At 26.6% G+C, this 23211-nt stretch overlaps 1 protein-coding gene across 1 annotated transcript in view; it reads left to right on the top strand.

The window, feature by feature from the left end:
• Positions 1-9847, top strand: part of Gprk2 (G protein-coupled receptor kinase 2) — a 142414-nt gene extending 132567 nt beyond the window's left edge. Inside the window, exons 12-14 of the mRNA XM_075354696.1 lie at positions 4927-5064; positions 6524-6649; positions 9563-9847. Of these exons, the coding sequence (XP_075210811.1) occupies positions 4927-5064; positions 6524-6649; positions 9563-9649 (351 nt within the window). The 3' untranslated portion in view covers positions 9650-9847. The remainder of the gene's footprint in view (positions 1-4926; positions 5065-6523; positions 6650-9562) is intronic.
• Positions 9848-23211: the final 13364 nt, after the last annotated feature.

Below are 23211 nucleotides of genomic sequence, written 5' to 3'. Positions count from 1 at the left end.
ATATGTGTAAATATAAATTTAAGTAATGTAGTCATGTTCACATCCTACACAGGTGTTAAAGTAACAAATTTAACTTATGAAATTTTAGGGTATATATAAATTCAAATGTATTTATTTTATTTGTATATAAACAATTAGCATTACAGCTACTTGATACTTTTTTCTGGAAAAAATTGCTTGTTCTACTTCAAAGACATGTCTAAATTATTAAAATTAGTAATTCTAAATAACAGTTAAAATTTAGTAAAGATAGGTGCATGTAAATTCAGTGAACCCTTTTTTTAATAAATTTTATCTTTCTTGTAATGCATTAGACATTTTTGTACACTTGGGATGAAGTTATTTTATAAGTGATGGAGGAAGGTTTGATTTATCCCAACTTGAAATACTTTTTTGCTACCAAATTATTTTTTTTTCAGTAGAATGATGTAAAATTTATAACTATTTCTACTTTCCTCTCTTATTTTGAATTAACAATCTGAACAGAATAAATTCTTAAAATGTTTTCCAGTTCATGTAATTAATTGATTACAACTCAAAAACCTAGTTATAAGATTGACATCATTTATGAAACATGTATTTTTGAAGTGTTTTTATAAATTAAATGATGTATTTGTTTTTGTAATTTTGATATTACTATAATTTAATAATTTGTTAGACATTTTTTAAAGTGTATATATCTTGTTACTAGAAGCAGTAATCAGTAAAAAATTATACGATTACAAAGATCTACAACTGGCTGTATAAAAAATATTGTACAAAATATTTTGTTTGAATTAGTCTATAATTTTCTATTATCTAATGTTGGAAAGACAGAACGTAGGAATTAAAAATTCATTCTGTATGAACCTCTTTTCAGACCCTGTAAAATCTTTAATAAATTGAATATAAATATAACCACTTCAACAACAAAAAGCAAATTATCTCTAGAACAATCTTTGCTCTGTACAATGTTCATATTGCATTCCGTTGCTAGGAAAAATTTATTTCTACAATAATGAAATAAAAACAATTTAATATTGTAGTGTCTGGTTGCTAGGAAATTAACCATACTTTCAATTCTTTAATCATAAAATCATTTTCAAGACATTAACAAGTTAAATTTTATTTAGTACATTTTACAAAAAACACAAATTTCATCATGCACAGTTTACGAATTCTTGTAAAATCTCTTCAAACTCTGAAGAGTGACATCATAAGTAGAACAGGACCATATGCTGTAAATGTTAGAAATTATGCAAGTAAGAAGAAGAATGACGATTTAATAAAATGTCCAATAAAAACTGAAAATGTTTGTCCTCCTCTCAATTTGACAAAGCCTCCCATACCACCGTATGATCTGGGCTACTGCAAACCACCATGCACCAAACCATTGATGGCTTGTCCTTCCAGGAAGGTAGGTGAAAAGAAAAGTAAGAAGAAGGCATGCTGTATACTTGAAAATTATAATTTTGGCAAAGTGTGTGATGACGTAAAACCAAAGAAAGAAGATCCATGCAAAGGTAGAAGAAAGAAGGTAGATCCATGTGATGAAAGTAAGTAGTATATGTTTCTTCATACGTGAACTCAGCAGAATTTAGGTAACAGTAAAACTGGATAATAGGAAAATGAAAAAAAAAACTAAATAAAGAAATATGTTATTAGCAAAATGGAGAAAAAATGTTAAAGTGAAATTTAATAATGTATACAAATTATTACAAAACATTGTTACTTTAAACATCATATTTTGATTTTTAAATATACATTACTTTTGCTTGAATTGGTGTTTTTTATTTTACTTTTAACTCATAAAATTTGTTTAATATATTTGAACTAAAATATCTTCTTATTAAGAATATTTTAGTTCAAATATATTAAACAAATTTTATAAGAAGATATATAAATGATTTTTCTAATTGAGATTGATGCTAACATTTAAGTAAAAAAAAAAAAAAAAAAATTAACTGGTATTTGAACCACTTTTAGAGAAAAATTACAAAATGAGATTAACTAGTTCCTAGAACCAGCATCTTTAGTTTGAAATAATAGAAGGAAATAGTTTCATAAATTGATTCAATTTGTGATCAGTGTTCATGTTATAGACAGCATTGCATTCTTGTTTTCTCTTCAATGATTGCAGTAGTTTATGCGACATCCATATTACATTGCATTTCATTTTAAATTACCATCAGAACTCACAAATATACTTTAGTTTTGGATGTATTTTAATATTCTTTACAATTTTCCTTTTTTTTATTTCATATCCATCTACTTTAACTAGGTACTCCAGGTTTATTGTAAATTTGGATGATTGATGCATCATCAATATATGTAAATGAAAGTACTGTGCTTCAAATTGCTCAAAGAAAGTAGCATCTTATAGCAGAATTATGAAATATTTAGTTTCTCTTAGAAACTTGTACTAACTTTTCATCTTTAACAGCTCTGTATTTTAAAGGTTACTGTGTAACCTAAGATCCCACCATAAAAAAAAATGGTATAATATACCTGACACCTATAACTTCAAATTTCTCATACATTGTGAAATATGTGTTTGCAGTTGACAAAAAAAAGTTAATTGAATAAGATAAGATTCAGAAATTATTCTTTTCTCACTTCTATACTTTTAGTTTCTTCTAAAAAGAAGCAATTTTAGTTTCTTGCAAAAGAAGCTAATGTCCTCTAATACAGACTTTCCTTTCCTGAGACCATGCTGTTCATTCACTATAATGATCCATCAAACATTTAAAATTAAAAAAAAAGGTAGTTGTTGGCCTACCAAAACCTTTATACTTCATTTGAATTGGTTTATTCTTAGAAAATTTACCCTAATAAAAGGAAACGTCAAACGACAGAGAGAGACTCCATTAAGTTTCTGTATTGGAAATAAACAGGCTGTTTATTTCCAATACAGAAATTCTATTTAAGTCCATTGAATTTTTGAAAATAGCTTCTTCTCATCATCAACAGTAGTTTGAACTGGTTGTATAAAATAGAACAGTTAATGTTATTCTTTTACAGTATTTAATGATGTTTCTTAAGATCATTTACATGATACAAAAAATATTTTTGCTTAAGAGTGGATCAACCTTAATGGACCACCAAGAGCTAACATAAATTTTTAAAAAGTAAAAAAAACAAAAATGTTATCAGAATTGATACATATTGCTTAAATGTTAACTAAATATGATTAACAAAAATATCTTATAATTTTTTTCATAAGTGTGAATCTAAAAATTCAGTTCGGCAGAAAATAAATGTTGATTTTGTAATAAAATTGTACAATTTTATAGTGTAACCTAAAATGGGAGATTTTTTCTGAATTCTCTCAAGGGATGAAAAATTACCATACGCTTCATGTAGAAGCATTTTTTTTAATATTGTCATTAATATCAGATGAATTGGTCAGATTTTATTACTAATGAGTAAAAAATAAATGCATATAAAGTAGATATAAGTATAACTGCAATAAATAATTTATAAATGCATGCATGAGTAAGCCTGCATGTTAAAGCTCTTTACATTTTATAAAATTTTCTAGGTAGATAGAAAGCAGAAATTTTCAGCTATATTACAGATCTGACATTTCTCCACTATTTGTTTTATATTAAAGGTGATTTAGTTTCTAACAGAATTGAATTTAAACATAAATTTATGAAATAATTCTAACTATATTATAGTTATATAACTATAAAATGATTATTAACCTATCGACATAGGTTAACTTTTTCTCCAAAATATATAATACTTAAGATATTAAGTTTCTTTTTACATTATGTTAATCCCATCAATCACAAATGCCGTGCAGTATTTTTATTTTGATATTAAGCAACAATATTTATGGCATATGTAATATAAATAGAATCATCTATGACCACAATATTGTGTTTATTTAAAATTTAATCCCTTTATTTATTAAAATTAACTCATTATTCCCAGACCCCTAGCTGTTGATAGAAAACTCAACTTTCAATCTAGTGGCAAACACGCAATTGTTTGTGCTGCTAGCTAGATGTTAAATTTGGTTTTTAAAAGATTTTCATATGAAATTTGAGTATAAGAAACTCATAAGTTGAAAGTATAATTTTACAAAATGTACCAATCATGTAAAAAAAGTAGGCAATTGCAATTTGTGTTTAATGTTCATGAAAATATTTTGTTTAAAGAAAATTTCATTGAGAGCCTTTTTAGTTGTACTATATGTGTGTTGAACTGATAAAAAATAACTTCATTTGGTTTTTAAAAGAATAATTTGTATCATCTTTTATTTTTTATTTCCTCTTTATAGTATAATCTGTTTTCATTTTATTGATAGGTGCAACTGTAGCACAAACCACTGTGCATACCTTTTAAGAGCACAGCATTTGCCAACTATTTTTAAATTTTCTAGTAATACAAACAAGACAGTTCTAGTAGGGTTTTTTATTCAGTTACTAGTTAGGCATTTTATGCATTGCTGGGTAAAAAAAATCAAGTCGCTAACCTTACTAATTCTTATATAAAAAGCAGTTACCCACATGGCTAATAGAAGGTGCCAGCATAATTCAGTTGATTGGCAGCTGACACAGTTGTGATGGCTATCCAATATATACGAAGTATGATGAAAGGGCTTTTGATAAAAACATGTTTGGAATTAATTTGATAAATGGTTTTATTAGAAAAAAATCTCGATAAAAGTATCAAATTACCCTCCTCTCCAAGGAAACTAAATTTATATTAATCTAAATAATTGATTACATTTGAAATATTTAAATACTGTATCACCTTACCAATATCTGTTTTATAATTATCTTAGATTTTATGACCAATGATAGCTTCCCATTTGTGTAAATAAAATGTCAAATAAAAAAATAATTGTGTACCAGTTCTGGCATACATTCCCCAATCGTGCAAATTGATTATTCAATTGAAATATATTTTTTTAGAGATAAATTCTGTTTGTTACAGCCCCATGCTGTATATGCCAAGGATGTCCTAGACATAGAACAGTTTTCAACTGTTAAAGGTGTTAATTTAGATGCAACTGACGATACATTCTACAGCAAGTTTAATACGGGTTCTGTATCTATTCCATGGCAGACCGAGGTAAGATATCATTTCATTGTTTAGTTGTAGGTTTTATACATGTGCATACCTGTAACTTAAGAGAGATTAGGTTTAGTTTTTGCACAATTAGTTTTAGTTCTTTAGGTTAGATTTTTTGCACAATCAGATGTGTTCAAAAGAAGGTAAATTAAAATTAAAATTTTTTTTAAATTCACTTATTAGTGAAATTTATTTTGAATTAACCTAAAAAAAATCAATATCGGTTTGATTTTTTTAATTATTAAAAATAAAACTCCCATTAGATAGAATGTGCTGTATGATAGTTCAGTAGTTGCTATTGAAAGTTTAATAGATGGGCAGGCCTATTAAGTAACCCTGCTCTCTTCTCATTCTCAACATAGGCTAAGGTAGAATTAATGTTTTATTTTTGTGTTCATTTTTTTCTTTTTTTTTAATAATAAGATAATTAAGCATTAGTAAGTGATTATAAATGTCTGAATTATTTTTAATTAGTAAAAATTGAATCATCTAAGTTTAGAATTAAGAAGTTTTATTTTTTATTGATTCTTTCTTTAAACATTATGCAACTATTAATTATACTGGTCTAGGATGATTTTCTGTTTACTTGCATTCTAGAAGGATGTGTCTTATAGTATTTTTTTTAACTGTTTTAGATCTGCAAACCAAGATTGAATGGAAGGCATGATTTTTTACTATGGATTTAAAGAAAATCTAATCTTTTGAGGAATTACATAGTGTGTAGTATAATATTATCTTACATAATATTTTCTTAAATTTGTCCTGTATTCAGCCTCTGGGATGTCCCTTTTCAGTCTCCAGCAGTAATCGGCAATCATAGTCAAGCTCTCTTTTACCTGTTAGTGAGTTTCCATCATTGGCATATCCTAGTGAAAGTGACATCACCCAGGTTAGCTGGAAAAAAGTCTAAATATGATTGCTACATGTGTAGTTTTTAGAGAGAGACATTGTATCCCAGTTTTTTATTTTTCAAGTTCACCCATTAATTATATACAATCCTCAGCCTTCTTTTTGTCCAGGAGTGATTTAACAATGTTTTGAAATGACATCCATGCGGCTTTTTCAGATTCATTCAAAGTGTAAATCCTTCATTAGCTTATGTATCTGTGGTCTAACAAATATTCCTAGTCTGATTTTTATCTTACTAATCCTGGGGAACTTGCTCTTAAAGGTATAAAAAACCTTGGCCATTAAGATCCATTGCTTTACAGAATTTTTCATCAAACCATTTTTTATGTGTAACGATAGAAAATACACATTCTTCAGATTTAGCAAGAACTTGGCAAGTAATGTTTTTCTTACCTGCTAATGCTAATATACCTGCTAACATTACCTGCTAATCATGTAAGAAATAAGTGTTTTATGGATATGGATTTCTAAGTGTTAGATTTATTTTTAAGTGCTATTTAATAATTTATGTTTCAAATATTTACAGCATCATAATCTTTTTTTTTTTTAGATGATTGAAACAGAGTGTTATAAAGAGTTGAATGTATTTGGTCCAGGTAACACGCGTTCAGCAGATCTTATACTTGATGCTGTACCAGAGCCAGAAAAGAAAAGCTGTTTTCCGTGTAGAAGGAAGGTAGGTAATAAAAATATATGAATTGTTTACTGCATTTGATTATACTGCTATTCGAGATGTATATATATTAATAACACTTAACAAGGGTAGATGTAAAAACTCCCAGAATTCTTTTTTTATATTTAATAAGTTTTATAATACCACTTTGGTCCTTCAAAGTGCTTTTCTTTTGTTCCTTTTGAATTTATACTCATATCCCAATGTTTTCCCCTACTTTAAAATTGTAAATATTTATGCAAGTCAAGTATTTATGCCATTAGTTAAGTATTTATGTCAGCATTTTTCATTGTATATGAACAAACCTTTTATTTAACATTACATACAAGGGAACATAAAAATTGCATTAAGTGAGATCAAGTGAATAAGGGAGGATGAGGGAGAATCCTTGTATTTTCCCTTCCAAAATGCAATACACACACACACAGATAGACAGACATGTTAGCAGTGTTATTGTGAAGGATCCATTGCTGCTACCTATGCTTGGTCATTTCCTTAATCAGTATCATATTTCAACACTTCAAATAAAGTTTTTAATTTAAAATTTGAATTGGAGGAACAAATTCTCTGTTCACAGTTCTATCAACATCAAAAAACAAATCAGCTAGTCTCAGTAATAAATCAAACCTTTGTGGTTTTCCTTGGGTTTTGGTAAATCCAGCTTTTTTCACTGCCTTGATCCTTGTTTGATTTTAGTTTGAAACCGTAGCATCATGCTTTATCTGCAGCCATAAATTTTGAATCAACTGTAAATTAGTGCAAATCACTGAAGACAAATTTTAAAACTCATTCCCTTAATTTATGAAAAACATTCAAAAAATTTTTTTATTCTTTTCTCAAAAACAAGGAACAAATTTTACAAAAACAAGTTTCATTCCCAAATTTTTGAATTAATGAACCCTGAGACTAACCACTTTGTTCAGCCAGAGTTGAACAGAACTATTTAGTTATCAGTTAAAGATTTTTTAACCATTTTTGAATGGCTGGTATTGATCCTAAGTTCTGCATAAACTGCACAAACCATTCATCAAAGATTACTGAACGTATTTAGTTTAAAGCAGTCATTTGCCAGGTCCATAATTTTTTTTTATTGTGGTTTCATAAAAATAATTTTTCTCTTTTGCGAATGACAGTATTTAAAAATATGTAATGGTTAGCATAAAACAGTTCTAATCTTATTGTTATTTTAAGTCCATAGATGTAGTTTGATTTTTGTTTTACACATTAATAATGTTAATTATCAATGATTATGATAAGTTAAGTTGTTCTATATTGTTCTGTTCTAATATGATACTTCAGCTTTTCAGTAGGTTAGATTTTATTAATTTTTATTTAATTGGTAGAGAGAGAGGTTGTTGTTATTATTAGCCTTCTGGTAACTATTGCCAAGTCAATAGGAGTTGTTAGGCGGCTTATGTTAAGTCACCTATTATCATTTGGTTATGGCACCATATATGAGATCTGTTCAGAAAATAACCGAACTTTTTTTTTTTTTTAATCTCTATTGTTAATTTTACAGATTATTGGTCCTTTTTCCCTTTAAAGTACTCTCCACCACTACTCACACACTTTTCCCAGCGGTGTTTCCACTTCATGAAGCAGTGTTGTCTAGCTTCACTTGAAGTGGCCTTTAAGTTCCATGATGAATTTGCTTTGATGTCATCAATAGTCTCAAAATGGCATCCTTTCATCACTGATTTTAATTTCAAAAATAAGAAAACATCGCAAGGAACCAGGTCTCCTTGAGATTTGTGAGTAGTGTGGCTGAGGGAGGACACTCATCTGATTTTTGGCACAAAACTGACAAATCAAGAAAGCTGAGTGTGCGGGCGCATTGACTTGGTGAAAGAACCATGAGTCTTGAGTTTTCTCAACTATGCAGATTTTTTCACGTAACGGTTGTAAAACGCCTTGACACACAGTTCACGGTTCACCTTAGGCAAGAATCTAAAATGCACAATTCCATTAAAATCAAAGAAAACGAGGAGCATCACCTTGATATTGGATTGAGACTTACGTGCTCTCTTGGGACGTGGAGATCCTTTGCCAAATCATTGTGATGATTGAACTTTTTTCTTGATGTTGTTGCCGTAAACCCAGCTTTCATCTTCCATTATGATCCTTTACATGACTGTTTCATCTTCATCGACTTGTTCAAGATGTTGGCGACAAATATGCACTCGATGTTCTTTCTGCTGTTCCGGCATCAAACGTGAAACAAACTTTGCTATAACTTTATGCATGTTCAATTTTTCAGTCAAAATGTCATGGCATGATACAATTGAGATGCTAATCTCTTCTGCAAGTTCTCCAACACTCAGTCAGTGATTTGAACCAGGTCATTGATTTTTTGAACATGGGTGTCATCAGTTGAAGTCAAAGGCCTTCCTGCTTGAGGGTCATCTTTGATTGACTAACAACCACTTTTAAATCGTAAAAACCATTCATAACATTGCATACAACCCAGACCAGATCTCCGTAAGCTTGTTTCAAAAGTTGAAACGTCTCTGTGAAAGTACGCAAAATTTTATGTTGTAATGAAAAATTGCACATTACAAACATCACTATGAACACTAAAACATATTGCACTGAAATAACAATAACATGAAAACAAAACGAGATATCAACAATTCAAGAATACATGGTTACAGAGGAGCTTAGAAGCAATGCTATCAAAAAAGTATCTCCTCATCACTAAATATCTCCATTGGTGTGTATTTAAAAATGTTCGGTTATTTTCTGAACAGACCTCATACAGTCATAATCTATGTATCCTTATATCTTCTTTTTTTATTAAGAAAAACATTTACATTAAATAAATAAATTTAATAAATGATTAGCATATTGCAATTACTGTATATTAGCATATTACTGCACATTCTTTTAGTTTTATAACATACTTTTTCTTTGTCTTAGAAGAAACAGAATTCTCGAACAAGGCCAATACCTATAGCAGATCATTATTTGAAGGCAAATTCAAAGGTGGAAGAGGTGAACAGCTGATGCACAACAGCTGGAAGCTAGCTTCATGTCCAGGTTACAACTGTCATTTTAGCCCCAAACCAAATCCTGAACTTGATTATGGTATGTTGTTTTACTAAGCCATTAGTGACTCATAAGTATAAATGTCACATGAAGTTTACTGTGTTAAATGATAATTAGTCACTGATTGTGAGCAGATTGTCGTATACATTGATAGTTTCTTATAATTTTATAAATTTGATACTGGTATTTTGTATTTATAAATTCATATTAGTTTTTTTTTATAAATATTATATAGATTGTAACTGTTAACAAATTTATAAAATTGCTTTTATTTTTTGTTAGTTTTCCTAGCAGCACACAAACGTTTTGTTCTTTTTTTAAATAATATTGTTAAAAACATAATCTACTCTATCCATATAGATCATTTAAGGTTGATTATTATTATATATTTTTCATTCAGTTATATTTTTATTGGTTTTCCCTCTAACTCTTAGTACTAAATAAAATAAGAGACTACAACTTTGACATTAATAAGAATGTAAATAGCCTTATTGATTTGTGTAGGTAGAGCAGACCATAAGAAAACATGCAAATAATTTATTCTAATATTTCCTAAAAGAGTCCTTAGGAAAATCTTTTGTTATTTTTTTCAATATATGTAACTGTAGTAAGTTACTTTATATGCTATCACTTTTTTTATACATTTTTTTTAGTAAACTTATTTTAATAGTTAAACATGAGAGACTGAGGGACTGTTAAGTTTTGAAACAGTTGTACACACCTTTTTTTTGTATCTTAGTTACCATTGCATAAATTGTACCAGGCATTACACTGATCCTAAACTTATATATATATATATATAATTTTCAGTTTTTCTTATTTTTTTGAAAATTTTGTCTATAATTAAATACTTCATTTATTTGAAGTTTTTACAGTCTTATATTCTGACATCAAATTTCCAAAGTTTAAAAAAATTATAATTCAATATTTATATTTCTAACAACTTTAAAATATATTTAATTAAAACTACCATATAATACCAAAAATCAATTTGGTACACCTAATTATTCAAAGTACTTCAGTGGAATTTACACATTTTACGTTCTATTAATTTTTATACAAATCTTGATTACTATTGATTTTAAAAATGTTGTTCACATTGTAAATTTCTTTATAGGTATGATGAGTTAATCTGATTAATAATATCAGTGTTGTAATTCCTGTCAAATCATGGTTATGAATTAAAAGTTGAAGATAATTGAGTATAATTTTTATACTGCTATTTTTATTAAATTTAGTGCACGTAAAATACTAGTGGAGCCCAGATTGACTGCAATAACCTTAATTTATACATATAAACACACACACACACACATATATATATATATATATATATATGTGTGTGTGTGTGTGTGTAATATAATTAAACTTATTTTCTATCAGAAAAGACTTGATAAAGATTAAATGAGGAGTAATATTTTAATATCCTTATTTCATATTATTTATAGTCATAATTTAATTTACAATTTTCAGATTTGTTATTGCAACTAAATTGCAGGAGAAATGTTTATTTACAGAAAAAATGATAAACAGTTAATTGAAAAACCTCAAAAATCTCCAATATGGAGGAATAATTTAATTTAAATGATTTTTTGGTGTATAAAGTTTAATCAATTTATTATGTGTAATATAATAAAAATTTTGAGAATGTGCTAATTTCATAACTGGTTCAATTGAATAATTAATGATTATTCGTAAAATTAATATACAAAAAATTATAAAATTTATATATATATATAAGTTATTTTCAAATTTCAGTTATTTTAAATATCCATACTTCTATAAATGTTTTTGACTGAATGCATTTTAACTGTATTATTAAAAAATTATATATTTCAGTTTAAAAATAAAGTTTTGTTTATATTACATTCCGTGATTGTAGCACATTCGTTGTTGTACTTTTTTTATGAAATTTTGAATTGTTTATAGTATAGAACCCAGGTCGCTTATATATGCTATTAAAAAATACAATTTTATCTTTTGCTAGTTTATGTGCTGTCAGGATTTATACAATCTTAGTATTACATTAAGTAGTGCTTGTTGAATCAACTTTTATAATAAATTGAAACAAAAAACAAATAATTGTGTTGTGATAGCTATATATGAATAATTACAAACTTTAAATTTTAAAGTTTTATTGCTATATTCTTGCTGAAGAATGATTAGGTTGATTCACCAAATTTTTAAATTGTTTTAGTACTATTAAAAAATAATTTATAAAAAGGAATTAGAAGATCCTTTTTTAATCTCTTCTCTGACGATTTATATGTGTGTGTAACAGGTCAGACTGCTCCACTTGATGTCACAACCTAACTGCATCACTAATTGGTTTTTCTTTTTTATAGTGATACATTTTTAATGCAGCAGTAGACAAACATTTTTATGATAACAGTGATGAAGAACTGTTGTATCAACCTTTTTTTAACATACATTTCTTTTCAACATTACAACCATTGTTATTTGCGCAGCTCTGGGTCCTACGTTGCTCATGTTTAATCTGTGCATTAGAATTTTACTATCTGATATGAAGCTTAATTCTCCTTCTTCTTTCTGGAATGGTCAACATAAACATCTTAAAAGACTACCTAACATTCCTTACTAGTGATTGTACCACAGTAAGTTTTCTCAGAATTGTAGCAGCATAGACTGTAGTTTCATCCTTCAACATTTTATTATTCTTCTGCAGCTTCTATCATTTTTTATACCTTTCTCCTTCTTCTTTCTGGAATGGTCAACATAAACATCTTAAAAGACTACCTAACATTCCTTACTAGTGATTATACCACAGTAAGTTTTCTCAGAATTGTAGCAGCATAGACTGTAGTTTCATCCTTTAACATTTTATTATTCTTCTGCAGCTTCTATCATTTTTTATACCTTTCTGGCTGATGTATGTGGTGACATATCAAATATTTCTTCCTTGAATTATCCATTACTTATTTTTGAGATTAACCGAGAATGGCCAACCCTTGGTAAATGTTCCAGATCACTAATAAAATGAACAAACAGTAGAAAACAATTATGTAGGCCATGATTCAGATTGAGCAGACATCCGTATAACAGTAGATATCATGATTTAGAATGGTACTACAGGTGTTAAAGTGGAAAGATTCCAAAACAATTCATTGCCTTTTCTCAGCAATGAATTGACTGAAGGTATACAGCGTATGGTACGCTGTATACCTGTATGGTGATAACTGTCGTAGCCATGCCAGTTATGATGGTGGTGATTATTTTGGTGGCATGCTTTGCTCATCAAATTAGTCAAGTAAATTGAAGAAAATTATTGCAGTATCCTTAGGTAATTGTGAATGTGAAGAGAGCATACCATACCTTAGCTGACTTTTGGTTTGAAAATAATTCATTCTTAATTTTTCTTTCTTTAACAAGCATTATTTTATTGTTTTCATTTTTCAAATAAAATTATTGTTTGAAAGTAATAAATGACTGATACATATATATATTTATGTATATGCTGTATTTTTAATTTAACAGTTATATAATACTAACTTGTAAGGATCAGTTATACTATCACAACAAGAAATTAGATATGTTTACTTGACTGCCATTCTAAATAATTTTTTCAAATGTGTATTATATATATGAGGATAAATGATTATATGCATTATCTATTTTTTTTATATATGTGTTTGTATAGTCTGATTATTTGTTTCTTGCTTCTTTTTATTAAATTGGTGAAACAAAATTCTTTCAGTTTGGTAATTCATTCAAAAGTGTATATAAAAATGTCTACTTTACCAAAAATATTTTATTTGATTTGCTTCATGAATAAAAGTAGCATACAATGTTTTACAGTTAGAATTTTTTTATTGAAAGGTTACAGGACAGTATGTTATGTTTAGTTTTTGAGATTATACTGCCTTGCAGAAAACCATAAGCTTGACTCATCTACCATTTTCTCCCATTCCTACTGGCCCTGACTGATACAACACTGTTAATTGAACTTCTTTACTTTCAAAATACTAAAACAACATTAAAACTTTTGTTTCATGGCATTGAGTATATTTAGTAGTGTTTAATGGTTCAAAAACTATGGCAACTACCAATTGATGTATTTTAAATCATATAAATGCAATGTTATGAGGTTAGTTTTCAGGTCTGAAATAATGTTTATAAATGGATAGGATTGATCAGTATGAATTTTCTCCAATCAAGTATTAATTAGGTTCTCTGCTACAAAACTGGAATTTTTTGACCATGCTGTTTTTCAATTTTTTTTAACTTGCTTTAATCTTTTTTTTATGATTGCTCTAATATTGACAAAAGAGAATATAATGTATTATTCCATATATTTGCTTTCAGGATAAATTATTTTAATAGTTTTTATTCATTTAATTGTTTTTATCAAATAAAACTGTTACTATTGATTCTACTAAATTAACATTTAACTATTAATAAAAATTGAAGAATAATTTTGAACAATTTATATTCATTGTTTTCGTGAAGGTAGATAAATATGTTGCAGTCATTTTTTGTTCTTCCTTTTTTGTTCATGCTTTCTCTGTTATTTACCATTTATTTGATCACTTTTATACAAATTTTCAAAAAAAAATTGCATTTAAGATAATGATTAATTTGTTTTATACTTTAAAAATTAAGTATTAAAATACAAGTAAGGTAAAAATTCAGTAGTTTTATTATTTAATCAAAACCAAAAATGCCAAAACCAATAATTTATCATTTTTACTTAGTGGAATTATTTTCTTGTTATAGAAGATTTAATAAGACCTTATAATAGAAGATCTCTGCCGAACTCTGTGGCTGAGTGGAAGCATGATGGCCTTTCATCTGGAATCCCAGTCAGGCATGCCATTTTTCGCACCCTACAAAATTCATTATCATCCATCAGTAACTGTAAGTGGGCATAAGCCTGTTGTTGCTGTATAAATAAGTAATTAAAATCAGGTAAATATTTTTCCTTCCCACCCCACATATCTTGATCATTGTTTTACTAACAAAGATCGTATGAATGTTAATACATTTATTATATTCCAATTTTTTAAATTAAAGTTAATAAGTTTATTTAATCTACTTATATAATAAAATCAGTTGTAGGGCTGACATTAATAGCAGCACTACAGTCCAGCTACCTTCAGTTAAGAAAAACTCTAAATTTCTTGTCATAGCAAAAGTGATAAGTGGATAAATTGATAAAATAGATGGTTTTTTATTGTCCTAACCTTTAGGTGTTAAAATTAACTTACATTTTCTAAATTATAGTTAAAATTGACAAAACAGCAATAGGAAATTTAAAGATTCAAAAACAAAATAATTATTTCATCATTCTTACTTGTAAGAATTGTAAAGATACCCATAATTTATAAATACAGCTTAAATTTTTGAATACCTTAAAATTTTGAAAAATCCCAAATTATATTGATATCTGTCAGACAGGCATCCTATGACCTTTTACATTGATATTTTTATCAACCAAACTTCATCTGAAAATTATTTCATTGATAATTTTTAACTTAAGAATTAGGTGTATTGTTTACTAGTGTTTATACTATTACACAAGTTTCATGAATGATGCTAAAGTAAATTTTATAAAATGTATAAACAATTTTTCCCCTATTTTAAAATGTATACATTTTAAAGTGGGAAAAATACATTTTAAAATTTTTTTGGTAAAGACCCTATTTATGCATTAATTTTTTAATTATATGATAATTCTACTAGATTAAAAAATAATTTTTTAAATTAGATTTTATATAGTTTAAAGTTCTGAAAGCATTTTTATATTATTATTTAATACAGTAACTGTGTGATATTTGTTAAAAGATTTGGTTAAATTTTGAGAATTATATCTAAAAGATAAAACCATGAACAATGTACTTGGAATAATTATTATTTCATGTTATTTAATGAGAGGCACATTTATACCTTGAGACCTATAAATTGATTTATTTATTCTATAAATTAGATGGTATGTTAAATCTTGATTATATTAAAATATATACCATCTTATCAGATTAAATACTAAAATATATGATTATGTAATTAATATTCTTTCTAGTTTATCATCTCACTTTACTATTTGTATTTATTTATCTTTTTTTAATTATTATAAAAGTAAATGCTCATTTATATTAATTTGTTTCAAAATTCTATAATTAATAATTACTTTGTATAAATTTACTAAAATTAATTACATGGCATTTTTATAATGATTTGTGAGTTTAGATTGTCTGATATTATCTGTCTATAACAAATTATTTGATTAACTATCCTTTAATTAGTGTGAAAGTTAGATAGAAAAAGATTATATATATAATACAGTATTAAAAATAATTTAGAAAAATAAAAAAATTATGAATTAGTATCAGTATTCTGTATGCTTCCTCGCGTTAATGGTATATTAAAATAACTGATGTTAGATTTTTTTTTTTGTATTGTAATTAATCATGTTTATACTACATGTTTTACACTTAGTTTATTATTATAATATTTATAAAGTTGATTATATTTGCTCATTTAGTTTTGTTATATAGGTTGTTACTTATACCAAACAAGCAAGTATATTCTGTAAATTCATATTTAAAGAATAACAGTTGAATCTTAAATGGCTTTCTGTATTCATATTATGAACTTCATTTAAAGATAATGTATTTATATGATGTGTTATATTGATTTTAAACTGCTTGTTCAGATTAGACAATTCCTGTTTCTTTGTAGGTTTTTTCTGATGGTTACTTTAATATTTCAGTTGTAGTTAAGGAAATAAGTTAAATCTGTGATATATTTTATAGTTTATTTAATTTTGTGTTTGCATACATTGAAAATTGAACCTTAGAATCTGGAATAATTCTATAACAATATAATGTTTTATCATGACAGTCCAATTATGGTTTTGAGTTGTTCTCTCAGTAGGCCACCCATTTCTAAACAGGGCTATTGATTAAATGCCAAAAACCATATATCGATAACATGATCAATCAGATCCAAGTAAAAATTACAGAACCTATATTTGGATTTGAAGTGGATTCTGTGTCACTTAACAAAACATCTATTAATATAGCTTTAACCATGATAATGCTATCCAACCAGGAATTTTACTCATTTAAACAGATATTTAATTTTGGTTCTCTTCACAGCATTTATATAAATTCTGGAACAACCATTCCTAGAAGGTATAAGTAATTTTTAACAATAAATTTAGCATAACCTCCATATTAATGAGTACACTATTCTTCATCAGGCAACTTATTCTTAAGTGTAATTTTGTATGCAGTTTTTTCTAAACATAATATCTAGCTTATATTTTTAGTCTGCAAAATTCTTTAGAATCATTCTGTAATATTTTACCACATCGTACTATTCCATCGCATTAAACCTAGTTACTTTTTTTAGAAATTTTTGTTTACTTTCCTTTGTTTATGATTGAGAATTATTTTGCCATTATGTAAATCATTTACTTGTTAAATTCTAATTAAAATAGAGTAGAGTTGACCAATATGATGGGTATTCTTGATTCCTTTTTTGTATGTTATTTCTTTTAACATTAGCATAATTATTACATCATAGAACCTCACTTATTTGTTTTACATTATTCCAATTTTTGTCCTGTACTACCACCAAAACTAGGTGTCTTAGTATACAACCAAATTGCTTGTTTCATATCTACAAGATTCTACCTCAAATTTTTCTCCTTTTCTACTCATAATATAGATTCTAAGATTTTCATTTCATATTTCATTGACCCATCTAATCTTCAATTCCCTTTTGTAACGCTACTTTTCAAGGACTTGTATTATTTTTCTTTCTAATTGTCCTACTATCCATGTTTCTCTATCATAAAGCTTTGCAATACTTCCTTTTTTTGAGGTGTAAAGTAGCTTAGAAAAACATTTAAAATCATGAAGTGAATACTTAATGATGAATTTATAGCAGTCATTTATCCAAAGTTTGTCTTAACATGTAGAGAGCTAGCCTTTATCTAGCAAGTAATACTGTAATGGATATAAGCTATCAGTTGATGAGAAAATTGTTTTTATGTGCTTAGAAAAACATGAGCACCCCTTCCCCCTAATATCTGCTGTTTTTGTAGGCCTAAATTATTCAAAAACATACAAATCCAAATTTAATGTTTACTATGTTTAGTTTTATAACATAGTAAATACAGAATAAAGTTTAGTTAATACACTTAAAGTAAACTTAATAAATTTTCTCAAAATAAATTTAATACATGACATCACTTAAGATATAGATGGTTATTATTTATACAATCTTTATAAAGAAGCAAAAATTATAAAGTTTGTTCCAAAAGTGCAAACAAAAGATCCTTGTAACTTATAATTAGCTTCAAATATTAATAGTAACAGAGGAATTTTTTCCTATTTAAACTGTTTTATTATTAAATAAGGTTTCTATTTCAAGTTAATTTTTTTCATATGTTTGAATTTACAAACAATATGGAACAGGGTCATCATTTCCAGTACTTCATCTATTGACTGTAGAAACTAAATTAGATTCTACTTAAATTTTAATGTAGAAATAATATGAGTGAATCAGAGAACTTAATTTCAAACATTTGTAATATGTTTATGGTAGAAATTGTTCTGATATAATCATATATATAAGATCTCTATAGCCTCTTACAGACTAATTTGTTTTTACTTTAACTGTTGAATAAATATATTATTTAACAGTCAATTCAACATCAAGTTTTATCACAATAGTAAAAATTTTAAATGATTTCAAATTTTCCATGTGTTTTTATTTAATTGAACTAAGTTCATGATCCATTGCACATGATTATTTTCTTTTTATATTATGAAAGAATCTTATTATTAAGAATCTCTTGCTTGTTTGGTACTTTTTATATACATATATGTTATTTATTGTTTAACTATCTATCCAGTTATTTATTTATTGTATAAATTACAAAAAAAATCTATACATTACATATCTGAATTTAATTTGAACCAGGTGATTTTGTTTTTTTACTTGGATTTGTGCAAATGGTGTTTGAGGTGTATATTTAAATTTAAGAAAAAACATTCTCAAAAATTGATTGATGTGCCAATTATAATGAGTATTAACAGATAGTTCAAGTTTTATTTTTTTCTTCTTTTTTTGTCAATGATATGTTTTGAATTTTAACATTATTTTAGTAGGCTATAATGTGTGTTGTATTTATTAATATTAAAAAAGACTAAATATTTTAATCATATTATTTATTCATATCTGTCAAATAAACTTTTGAATTTGACATTTTTATTCAAATTTGATTTGGAAATATTTAATAAAATCATTATTAATTATATGCTAACTTTGATGCTATATATTGATGTAGTCAACTGTGATGTAATAACATATTTTAATTGAATAATTTGTAGAGCAGATCATTGTACTCGAACATTAGTTTACTATACACACAGTCTTAGAAAAATTTTTTAAATCAAACTTTTTAATAAACTATTTTACAAATGATTTACCTCATTTACCTTACTTAACTGGTGAAACCTTTGTGGCTGGTTTGATAAGTAAATTAAATGAAAAAGGAAACAATCATTTTTTAGATTGAATTATATTTATTTTTCAATACAATCTTTTAGCTTGAAAATGATTCTGAATGATGTTCAGGGCCATTAAAAAATTGTATAAAACGATTTATCCAAATCTAGAAGACTGCAGTCAATTGATTACTTTTACAACAAAAATTTTTTTCTCAGCCAGTTTTTTAGGTCTGGGAGTAGGTGGAATTGATAGAGAGACAATTCTGATAAGTAGGATAATTTTAACCACATGCAGTTCTAACATCCAATTAGGCTGAAGTGTGAACTGGTAGTGAAACAGCACTTCTTTTTTTGCCAGTTGTGGTTTGGTTTTCATGATCTCGTCAATCAATTATTGTAACAAAATGGCATAATACTAGCCCATTGATTGTTTTATTTTTTATAAGATAGTAGATGAAAAAATTATGTCTTTCACAACCAAAAAAAAAACTGGCCATGACCTTTTCAGAAGGAACTTTACCTTCTTCAATATATTTTGCCTCCTGGTGTCCACTATTTTGATTATTGACTCGTATATGTAATGACGAACAAAGATTTTATTAACAGTTATGAAATGGAAAAAAAAATTCTTGTAGTTTTGTTTAAAATGCTCTAAACTCTGGGATGAAGTGTCCAGGAGAACAATTTTTTGATAGAGTATGAGCATACACCCATCAGGTCTGAGATCTGCCAAAACAATTTTACAAATTTTTGTGATCATTTCTTTGGTTGTCACTTCATTAGGATGTCCACTCCAGTATTTATCAGTGTCAGCCTGGTCAAGCATGCAGCCCATTTGACCACATTTGAACTTACAACCCATGTATGAACAGTTTTAAATGACAGTGCACCAAGAACAAATGAACAGATTGCAATGTAGAATTGTATGACTACATGAACTTTTTTTTTCTCCATTTTACCAAATTCACTGAAAGCTTCTTTTTAGCAGCTTGTCAATGCACTCTTAATTAATTTTTGGCGCACTGAACTAGTGTGATTTGATCATTTCAACAATGGAAGGAAACAGCTGACAAAGAATCTTGCCTTCTGTGCATCATTTACCTAAATTTATTAAGTGTCCTCATTTCTTGTTCAGATTATTACAGCAGTTATATTCCATCATTTGTTTGTTACATAATGATAAGAATTTATGTGGTAAATTATTACCATTATTTTATCTTTATGTTTGTTACAGTTTGTTTTATTCAAGTATTAAAATATTTTTCTTCCACCTGTAGTCGTCATAACTCTTATTAGTATGATTTATATCAGAAATTTATTTTTTCTACCTTTCATTAAATTATTCACTAAAAAAAATGACAGTTTATAAATTCTTTAAAAAATGATACATTTCCTTTGTTTATTTATTCAATTGTGACCTCATCTTAAATTTGTCATCTTTATTAACACTTATTTGTCAACTTCTTTTATTTCTGTTTTTTAAGGGTAAAGAATCTCATTAAATATGATCTGGAAAAAAAATTCGTCGTTGGCCTATGATGTATTTATGTGCAAACAATATTTTTCAAATTGGAAATTTTTAAAATATCCTTTCTGAATGTAGCTTTTAACAGTATATTTTCATTCATTAAACTTTGAGAAGCACAATAAATTGATAACGATTGCTGATCTATATGATTTATCTTGATAAATAAAGTTTTAGATTGTTTTTCTCTGTCAGTATTTGTTTCTATATAAAATTTGATTGTAAATTCTATTATGTTACAGTAAAATTCTTGTGTATTCCTACATTCAGTTTGATGAATTTCTATATTGCTATCTGTTTTTTAAAATTTTAATTCTTTTTTCTCAAGCACAAGATTTAAATAACAATTTTTCTATTTACCTATTTTTAAATATGATTGTATTTATAATACGTAATAAAAATTATTTGCTTGTTTAAAATAAATTATTTACACCATATATTATGTGATAAATGTGTAATAGACTTTGGCATTTCACTTTTTTACCAGTTAAAAAAATTAATTTTTTTTTATAGCTTCATTGTTTTAGATTCAATGTATTTTTCAATAATTATTTTTCTATGCTTTTGCTTTTTGTTATTTTTCATGCTGCATTTGTCATCTTTTTCATTCTGAAGTGTTCAATGAAATAATATTTATTTTATATATAATATACCCTATTTTTTTTTAATGATAATTAGTAAACTTTTTCAAAGTGTAGAAAAATAAAATGTGAACTAATTAAAGTAATGTAAAATTCATAAATATATTGAGTAATACTTTCACAATATTTTATATTTCTGCTAGGAGTATCAAAATTAGTTTTGAGGGTTATTTTCTGCCCTTCCTACTTTTAGCACTATGCTAGAAGTAGTTAAGAATGGAGGTCCTCCAAAACACATCAACTATGAATGTTAGAGAGATAATGCTAGGAATGGTAGAAAATAACACTTAAATCAAATATTAAGTAATAATTAATATATTTGTTTTATTTTGCTCAAAAATGTAACTTTTAATATTAAATATTAAAAGAAAATAATTTTTGTTGGTATTATATTTTAATTTATTGTAATAAAATACGATTAAGAAGTTAAGTTAATATAAAATTTTTACATTACATTTAGCCTAAATAATTTGATTTGTTTAAAAAATTAATATAATTTTCTCCATTTTACTGAAATTAATATTCAGATGAGCGCATTTAAAATGAAATTTTTTGAGCAGCGTTGGAGTATTGATTTCTTATTTAATTTAATCTTTTTTAAGTTAAAGTAAGAAATTTTATTTTAAAAATAATTTGTATAGTATTATTTGGTTGTCATAAGTAGAAAAATATATATGTCAGTGAAACAAAATATACCTGTTGATATTCTAATTAAAAATTGCTCAGGACTCTAATATAACAATTTCATAAGAGTTATGCTAGTCGCTGTTAATAGCTGAGTGTCATAAAAATGTTGGTGTGAGTGTGAAATTTTCATTGCATGTAAGTTTTTTGCTTCATTTCATTGTAAAAAAATTATCACTTTCACTGTCAACAATTATAGACAAAAAAATCATCATCATGAAAAATTTGAAATCATTGTTACTCAAATCATGAAAACAGTTGATATTTTGGTGTTATAGTGTTATCAAATTATTTTAATGGAACTTTTTTATTAATAGGTAGGTAGCATTTTCTAATAATGAAAGTATAGGAGCGCCCTTTAGTTTGAATTCCTATCATTTATCTCGTAGAAAGTTCAATAGTACAATCATCAGTTGGAAGTTCCTATTTATTTTTTTTTTTTTATTTTGTACTTTAATTTCATTGATTCTTTTTTCTTATTTTATTAACAAAACATTTTGAATTACATTTTTTTTATTTTAATGTTTTGTATTTAAGGTGCAAATGTACATTCAAGATATTTATTACTTACTATCTATAAATTACTGAAGAGAATGAATTCTGCAATACTGTAGCATCAATTTCATGTTGTAATGTAATGATTAGTGTATTTTCACCTCATAATTTATCAGAAGTAAATAATTAGTCAATGCATTTCCCATTGCACTGTATACTATGTATGATTTTATTGTTAAAAAAAAATCCTTTCAAGGGGATAATAAAACATGTAAGAGATATTTCTCACTCTTGAGCATCGTTGAAAGACCATTTGTTATGTAGTTTTAGAAATGTTGCCTGTTAGTTGAAAAGATCCCTTAAATATAATTCACATGATAAAATTGGTAAGTTTGCTGATTATAAAAGAATGGTAGCAATCTGTCTTTCATCCAAAATATAATGGGTTCAAACTTTCATCAAGTGTGATATTTATCAGATGCTTCAAAATTCACTTTTCATTTCAGAAAAAAAATAACCATTCATTGATCTGCTTTTTTGTTTTATTAACAATTAACTAAGTTTTCTCAAAAATAAAGAACTGTTTATACATCATAATTACTGTAGCAATTACTTTTTTACTTTTATCAGTAATATATTCTACTTTATTTGTTAAGCTGCTTTAACAAAAAATAAAAATTGCATCCTCATATTTAC

Source organism: Lycorma delicatula, chromosome 1, assembly GCF_047948215.1.
Source record: "Lycorma delicatula isolate Av1 chromosome 1, ASM4794821v1, whole genome shotgun sequence".
Classification (NCBI taxonomy): Eukaryota; Metazoa; Arthropoda; class Insecta; order Hemiptera; family Fulgoridae; genus Lycorma; species Lycorma delicatula.
The sequence above is the reverse complement of the archived record's forward strand: the minus strand, read 5'-3'. Positions and strand labels throughout refer to the sequence as shown.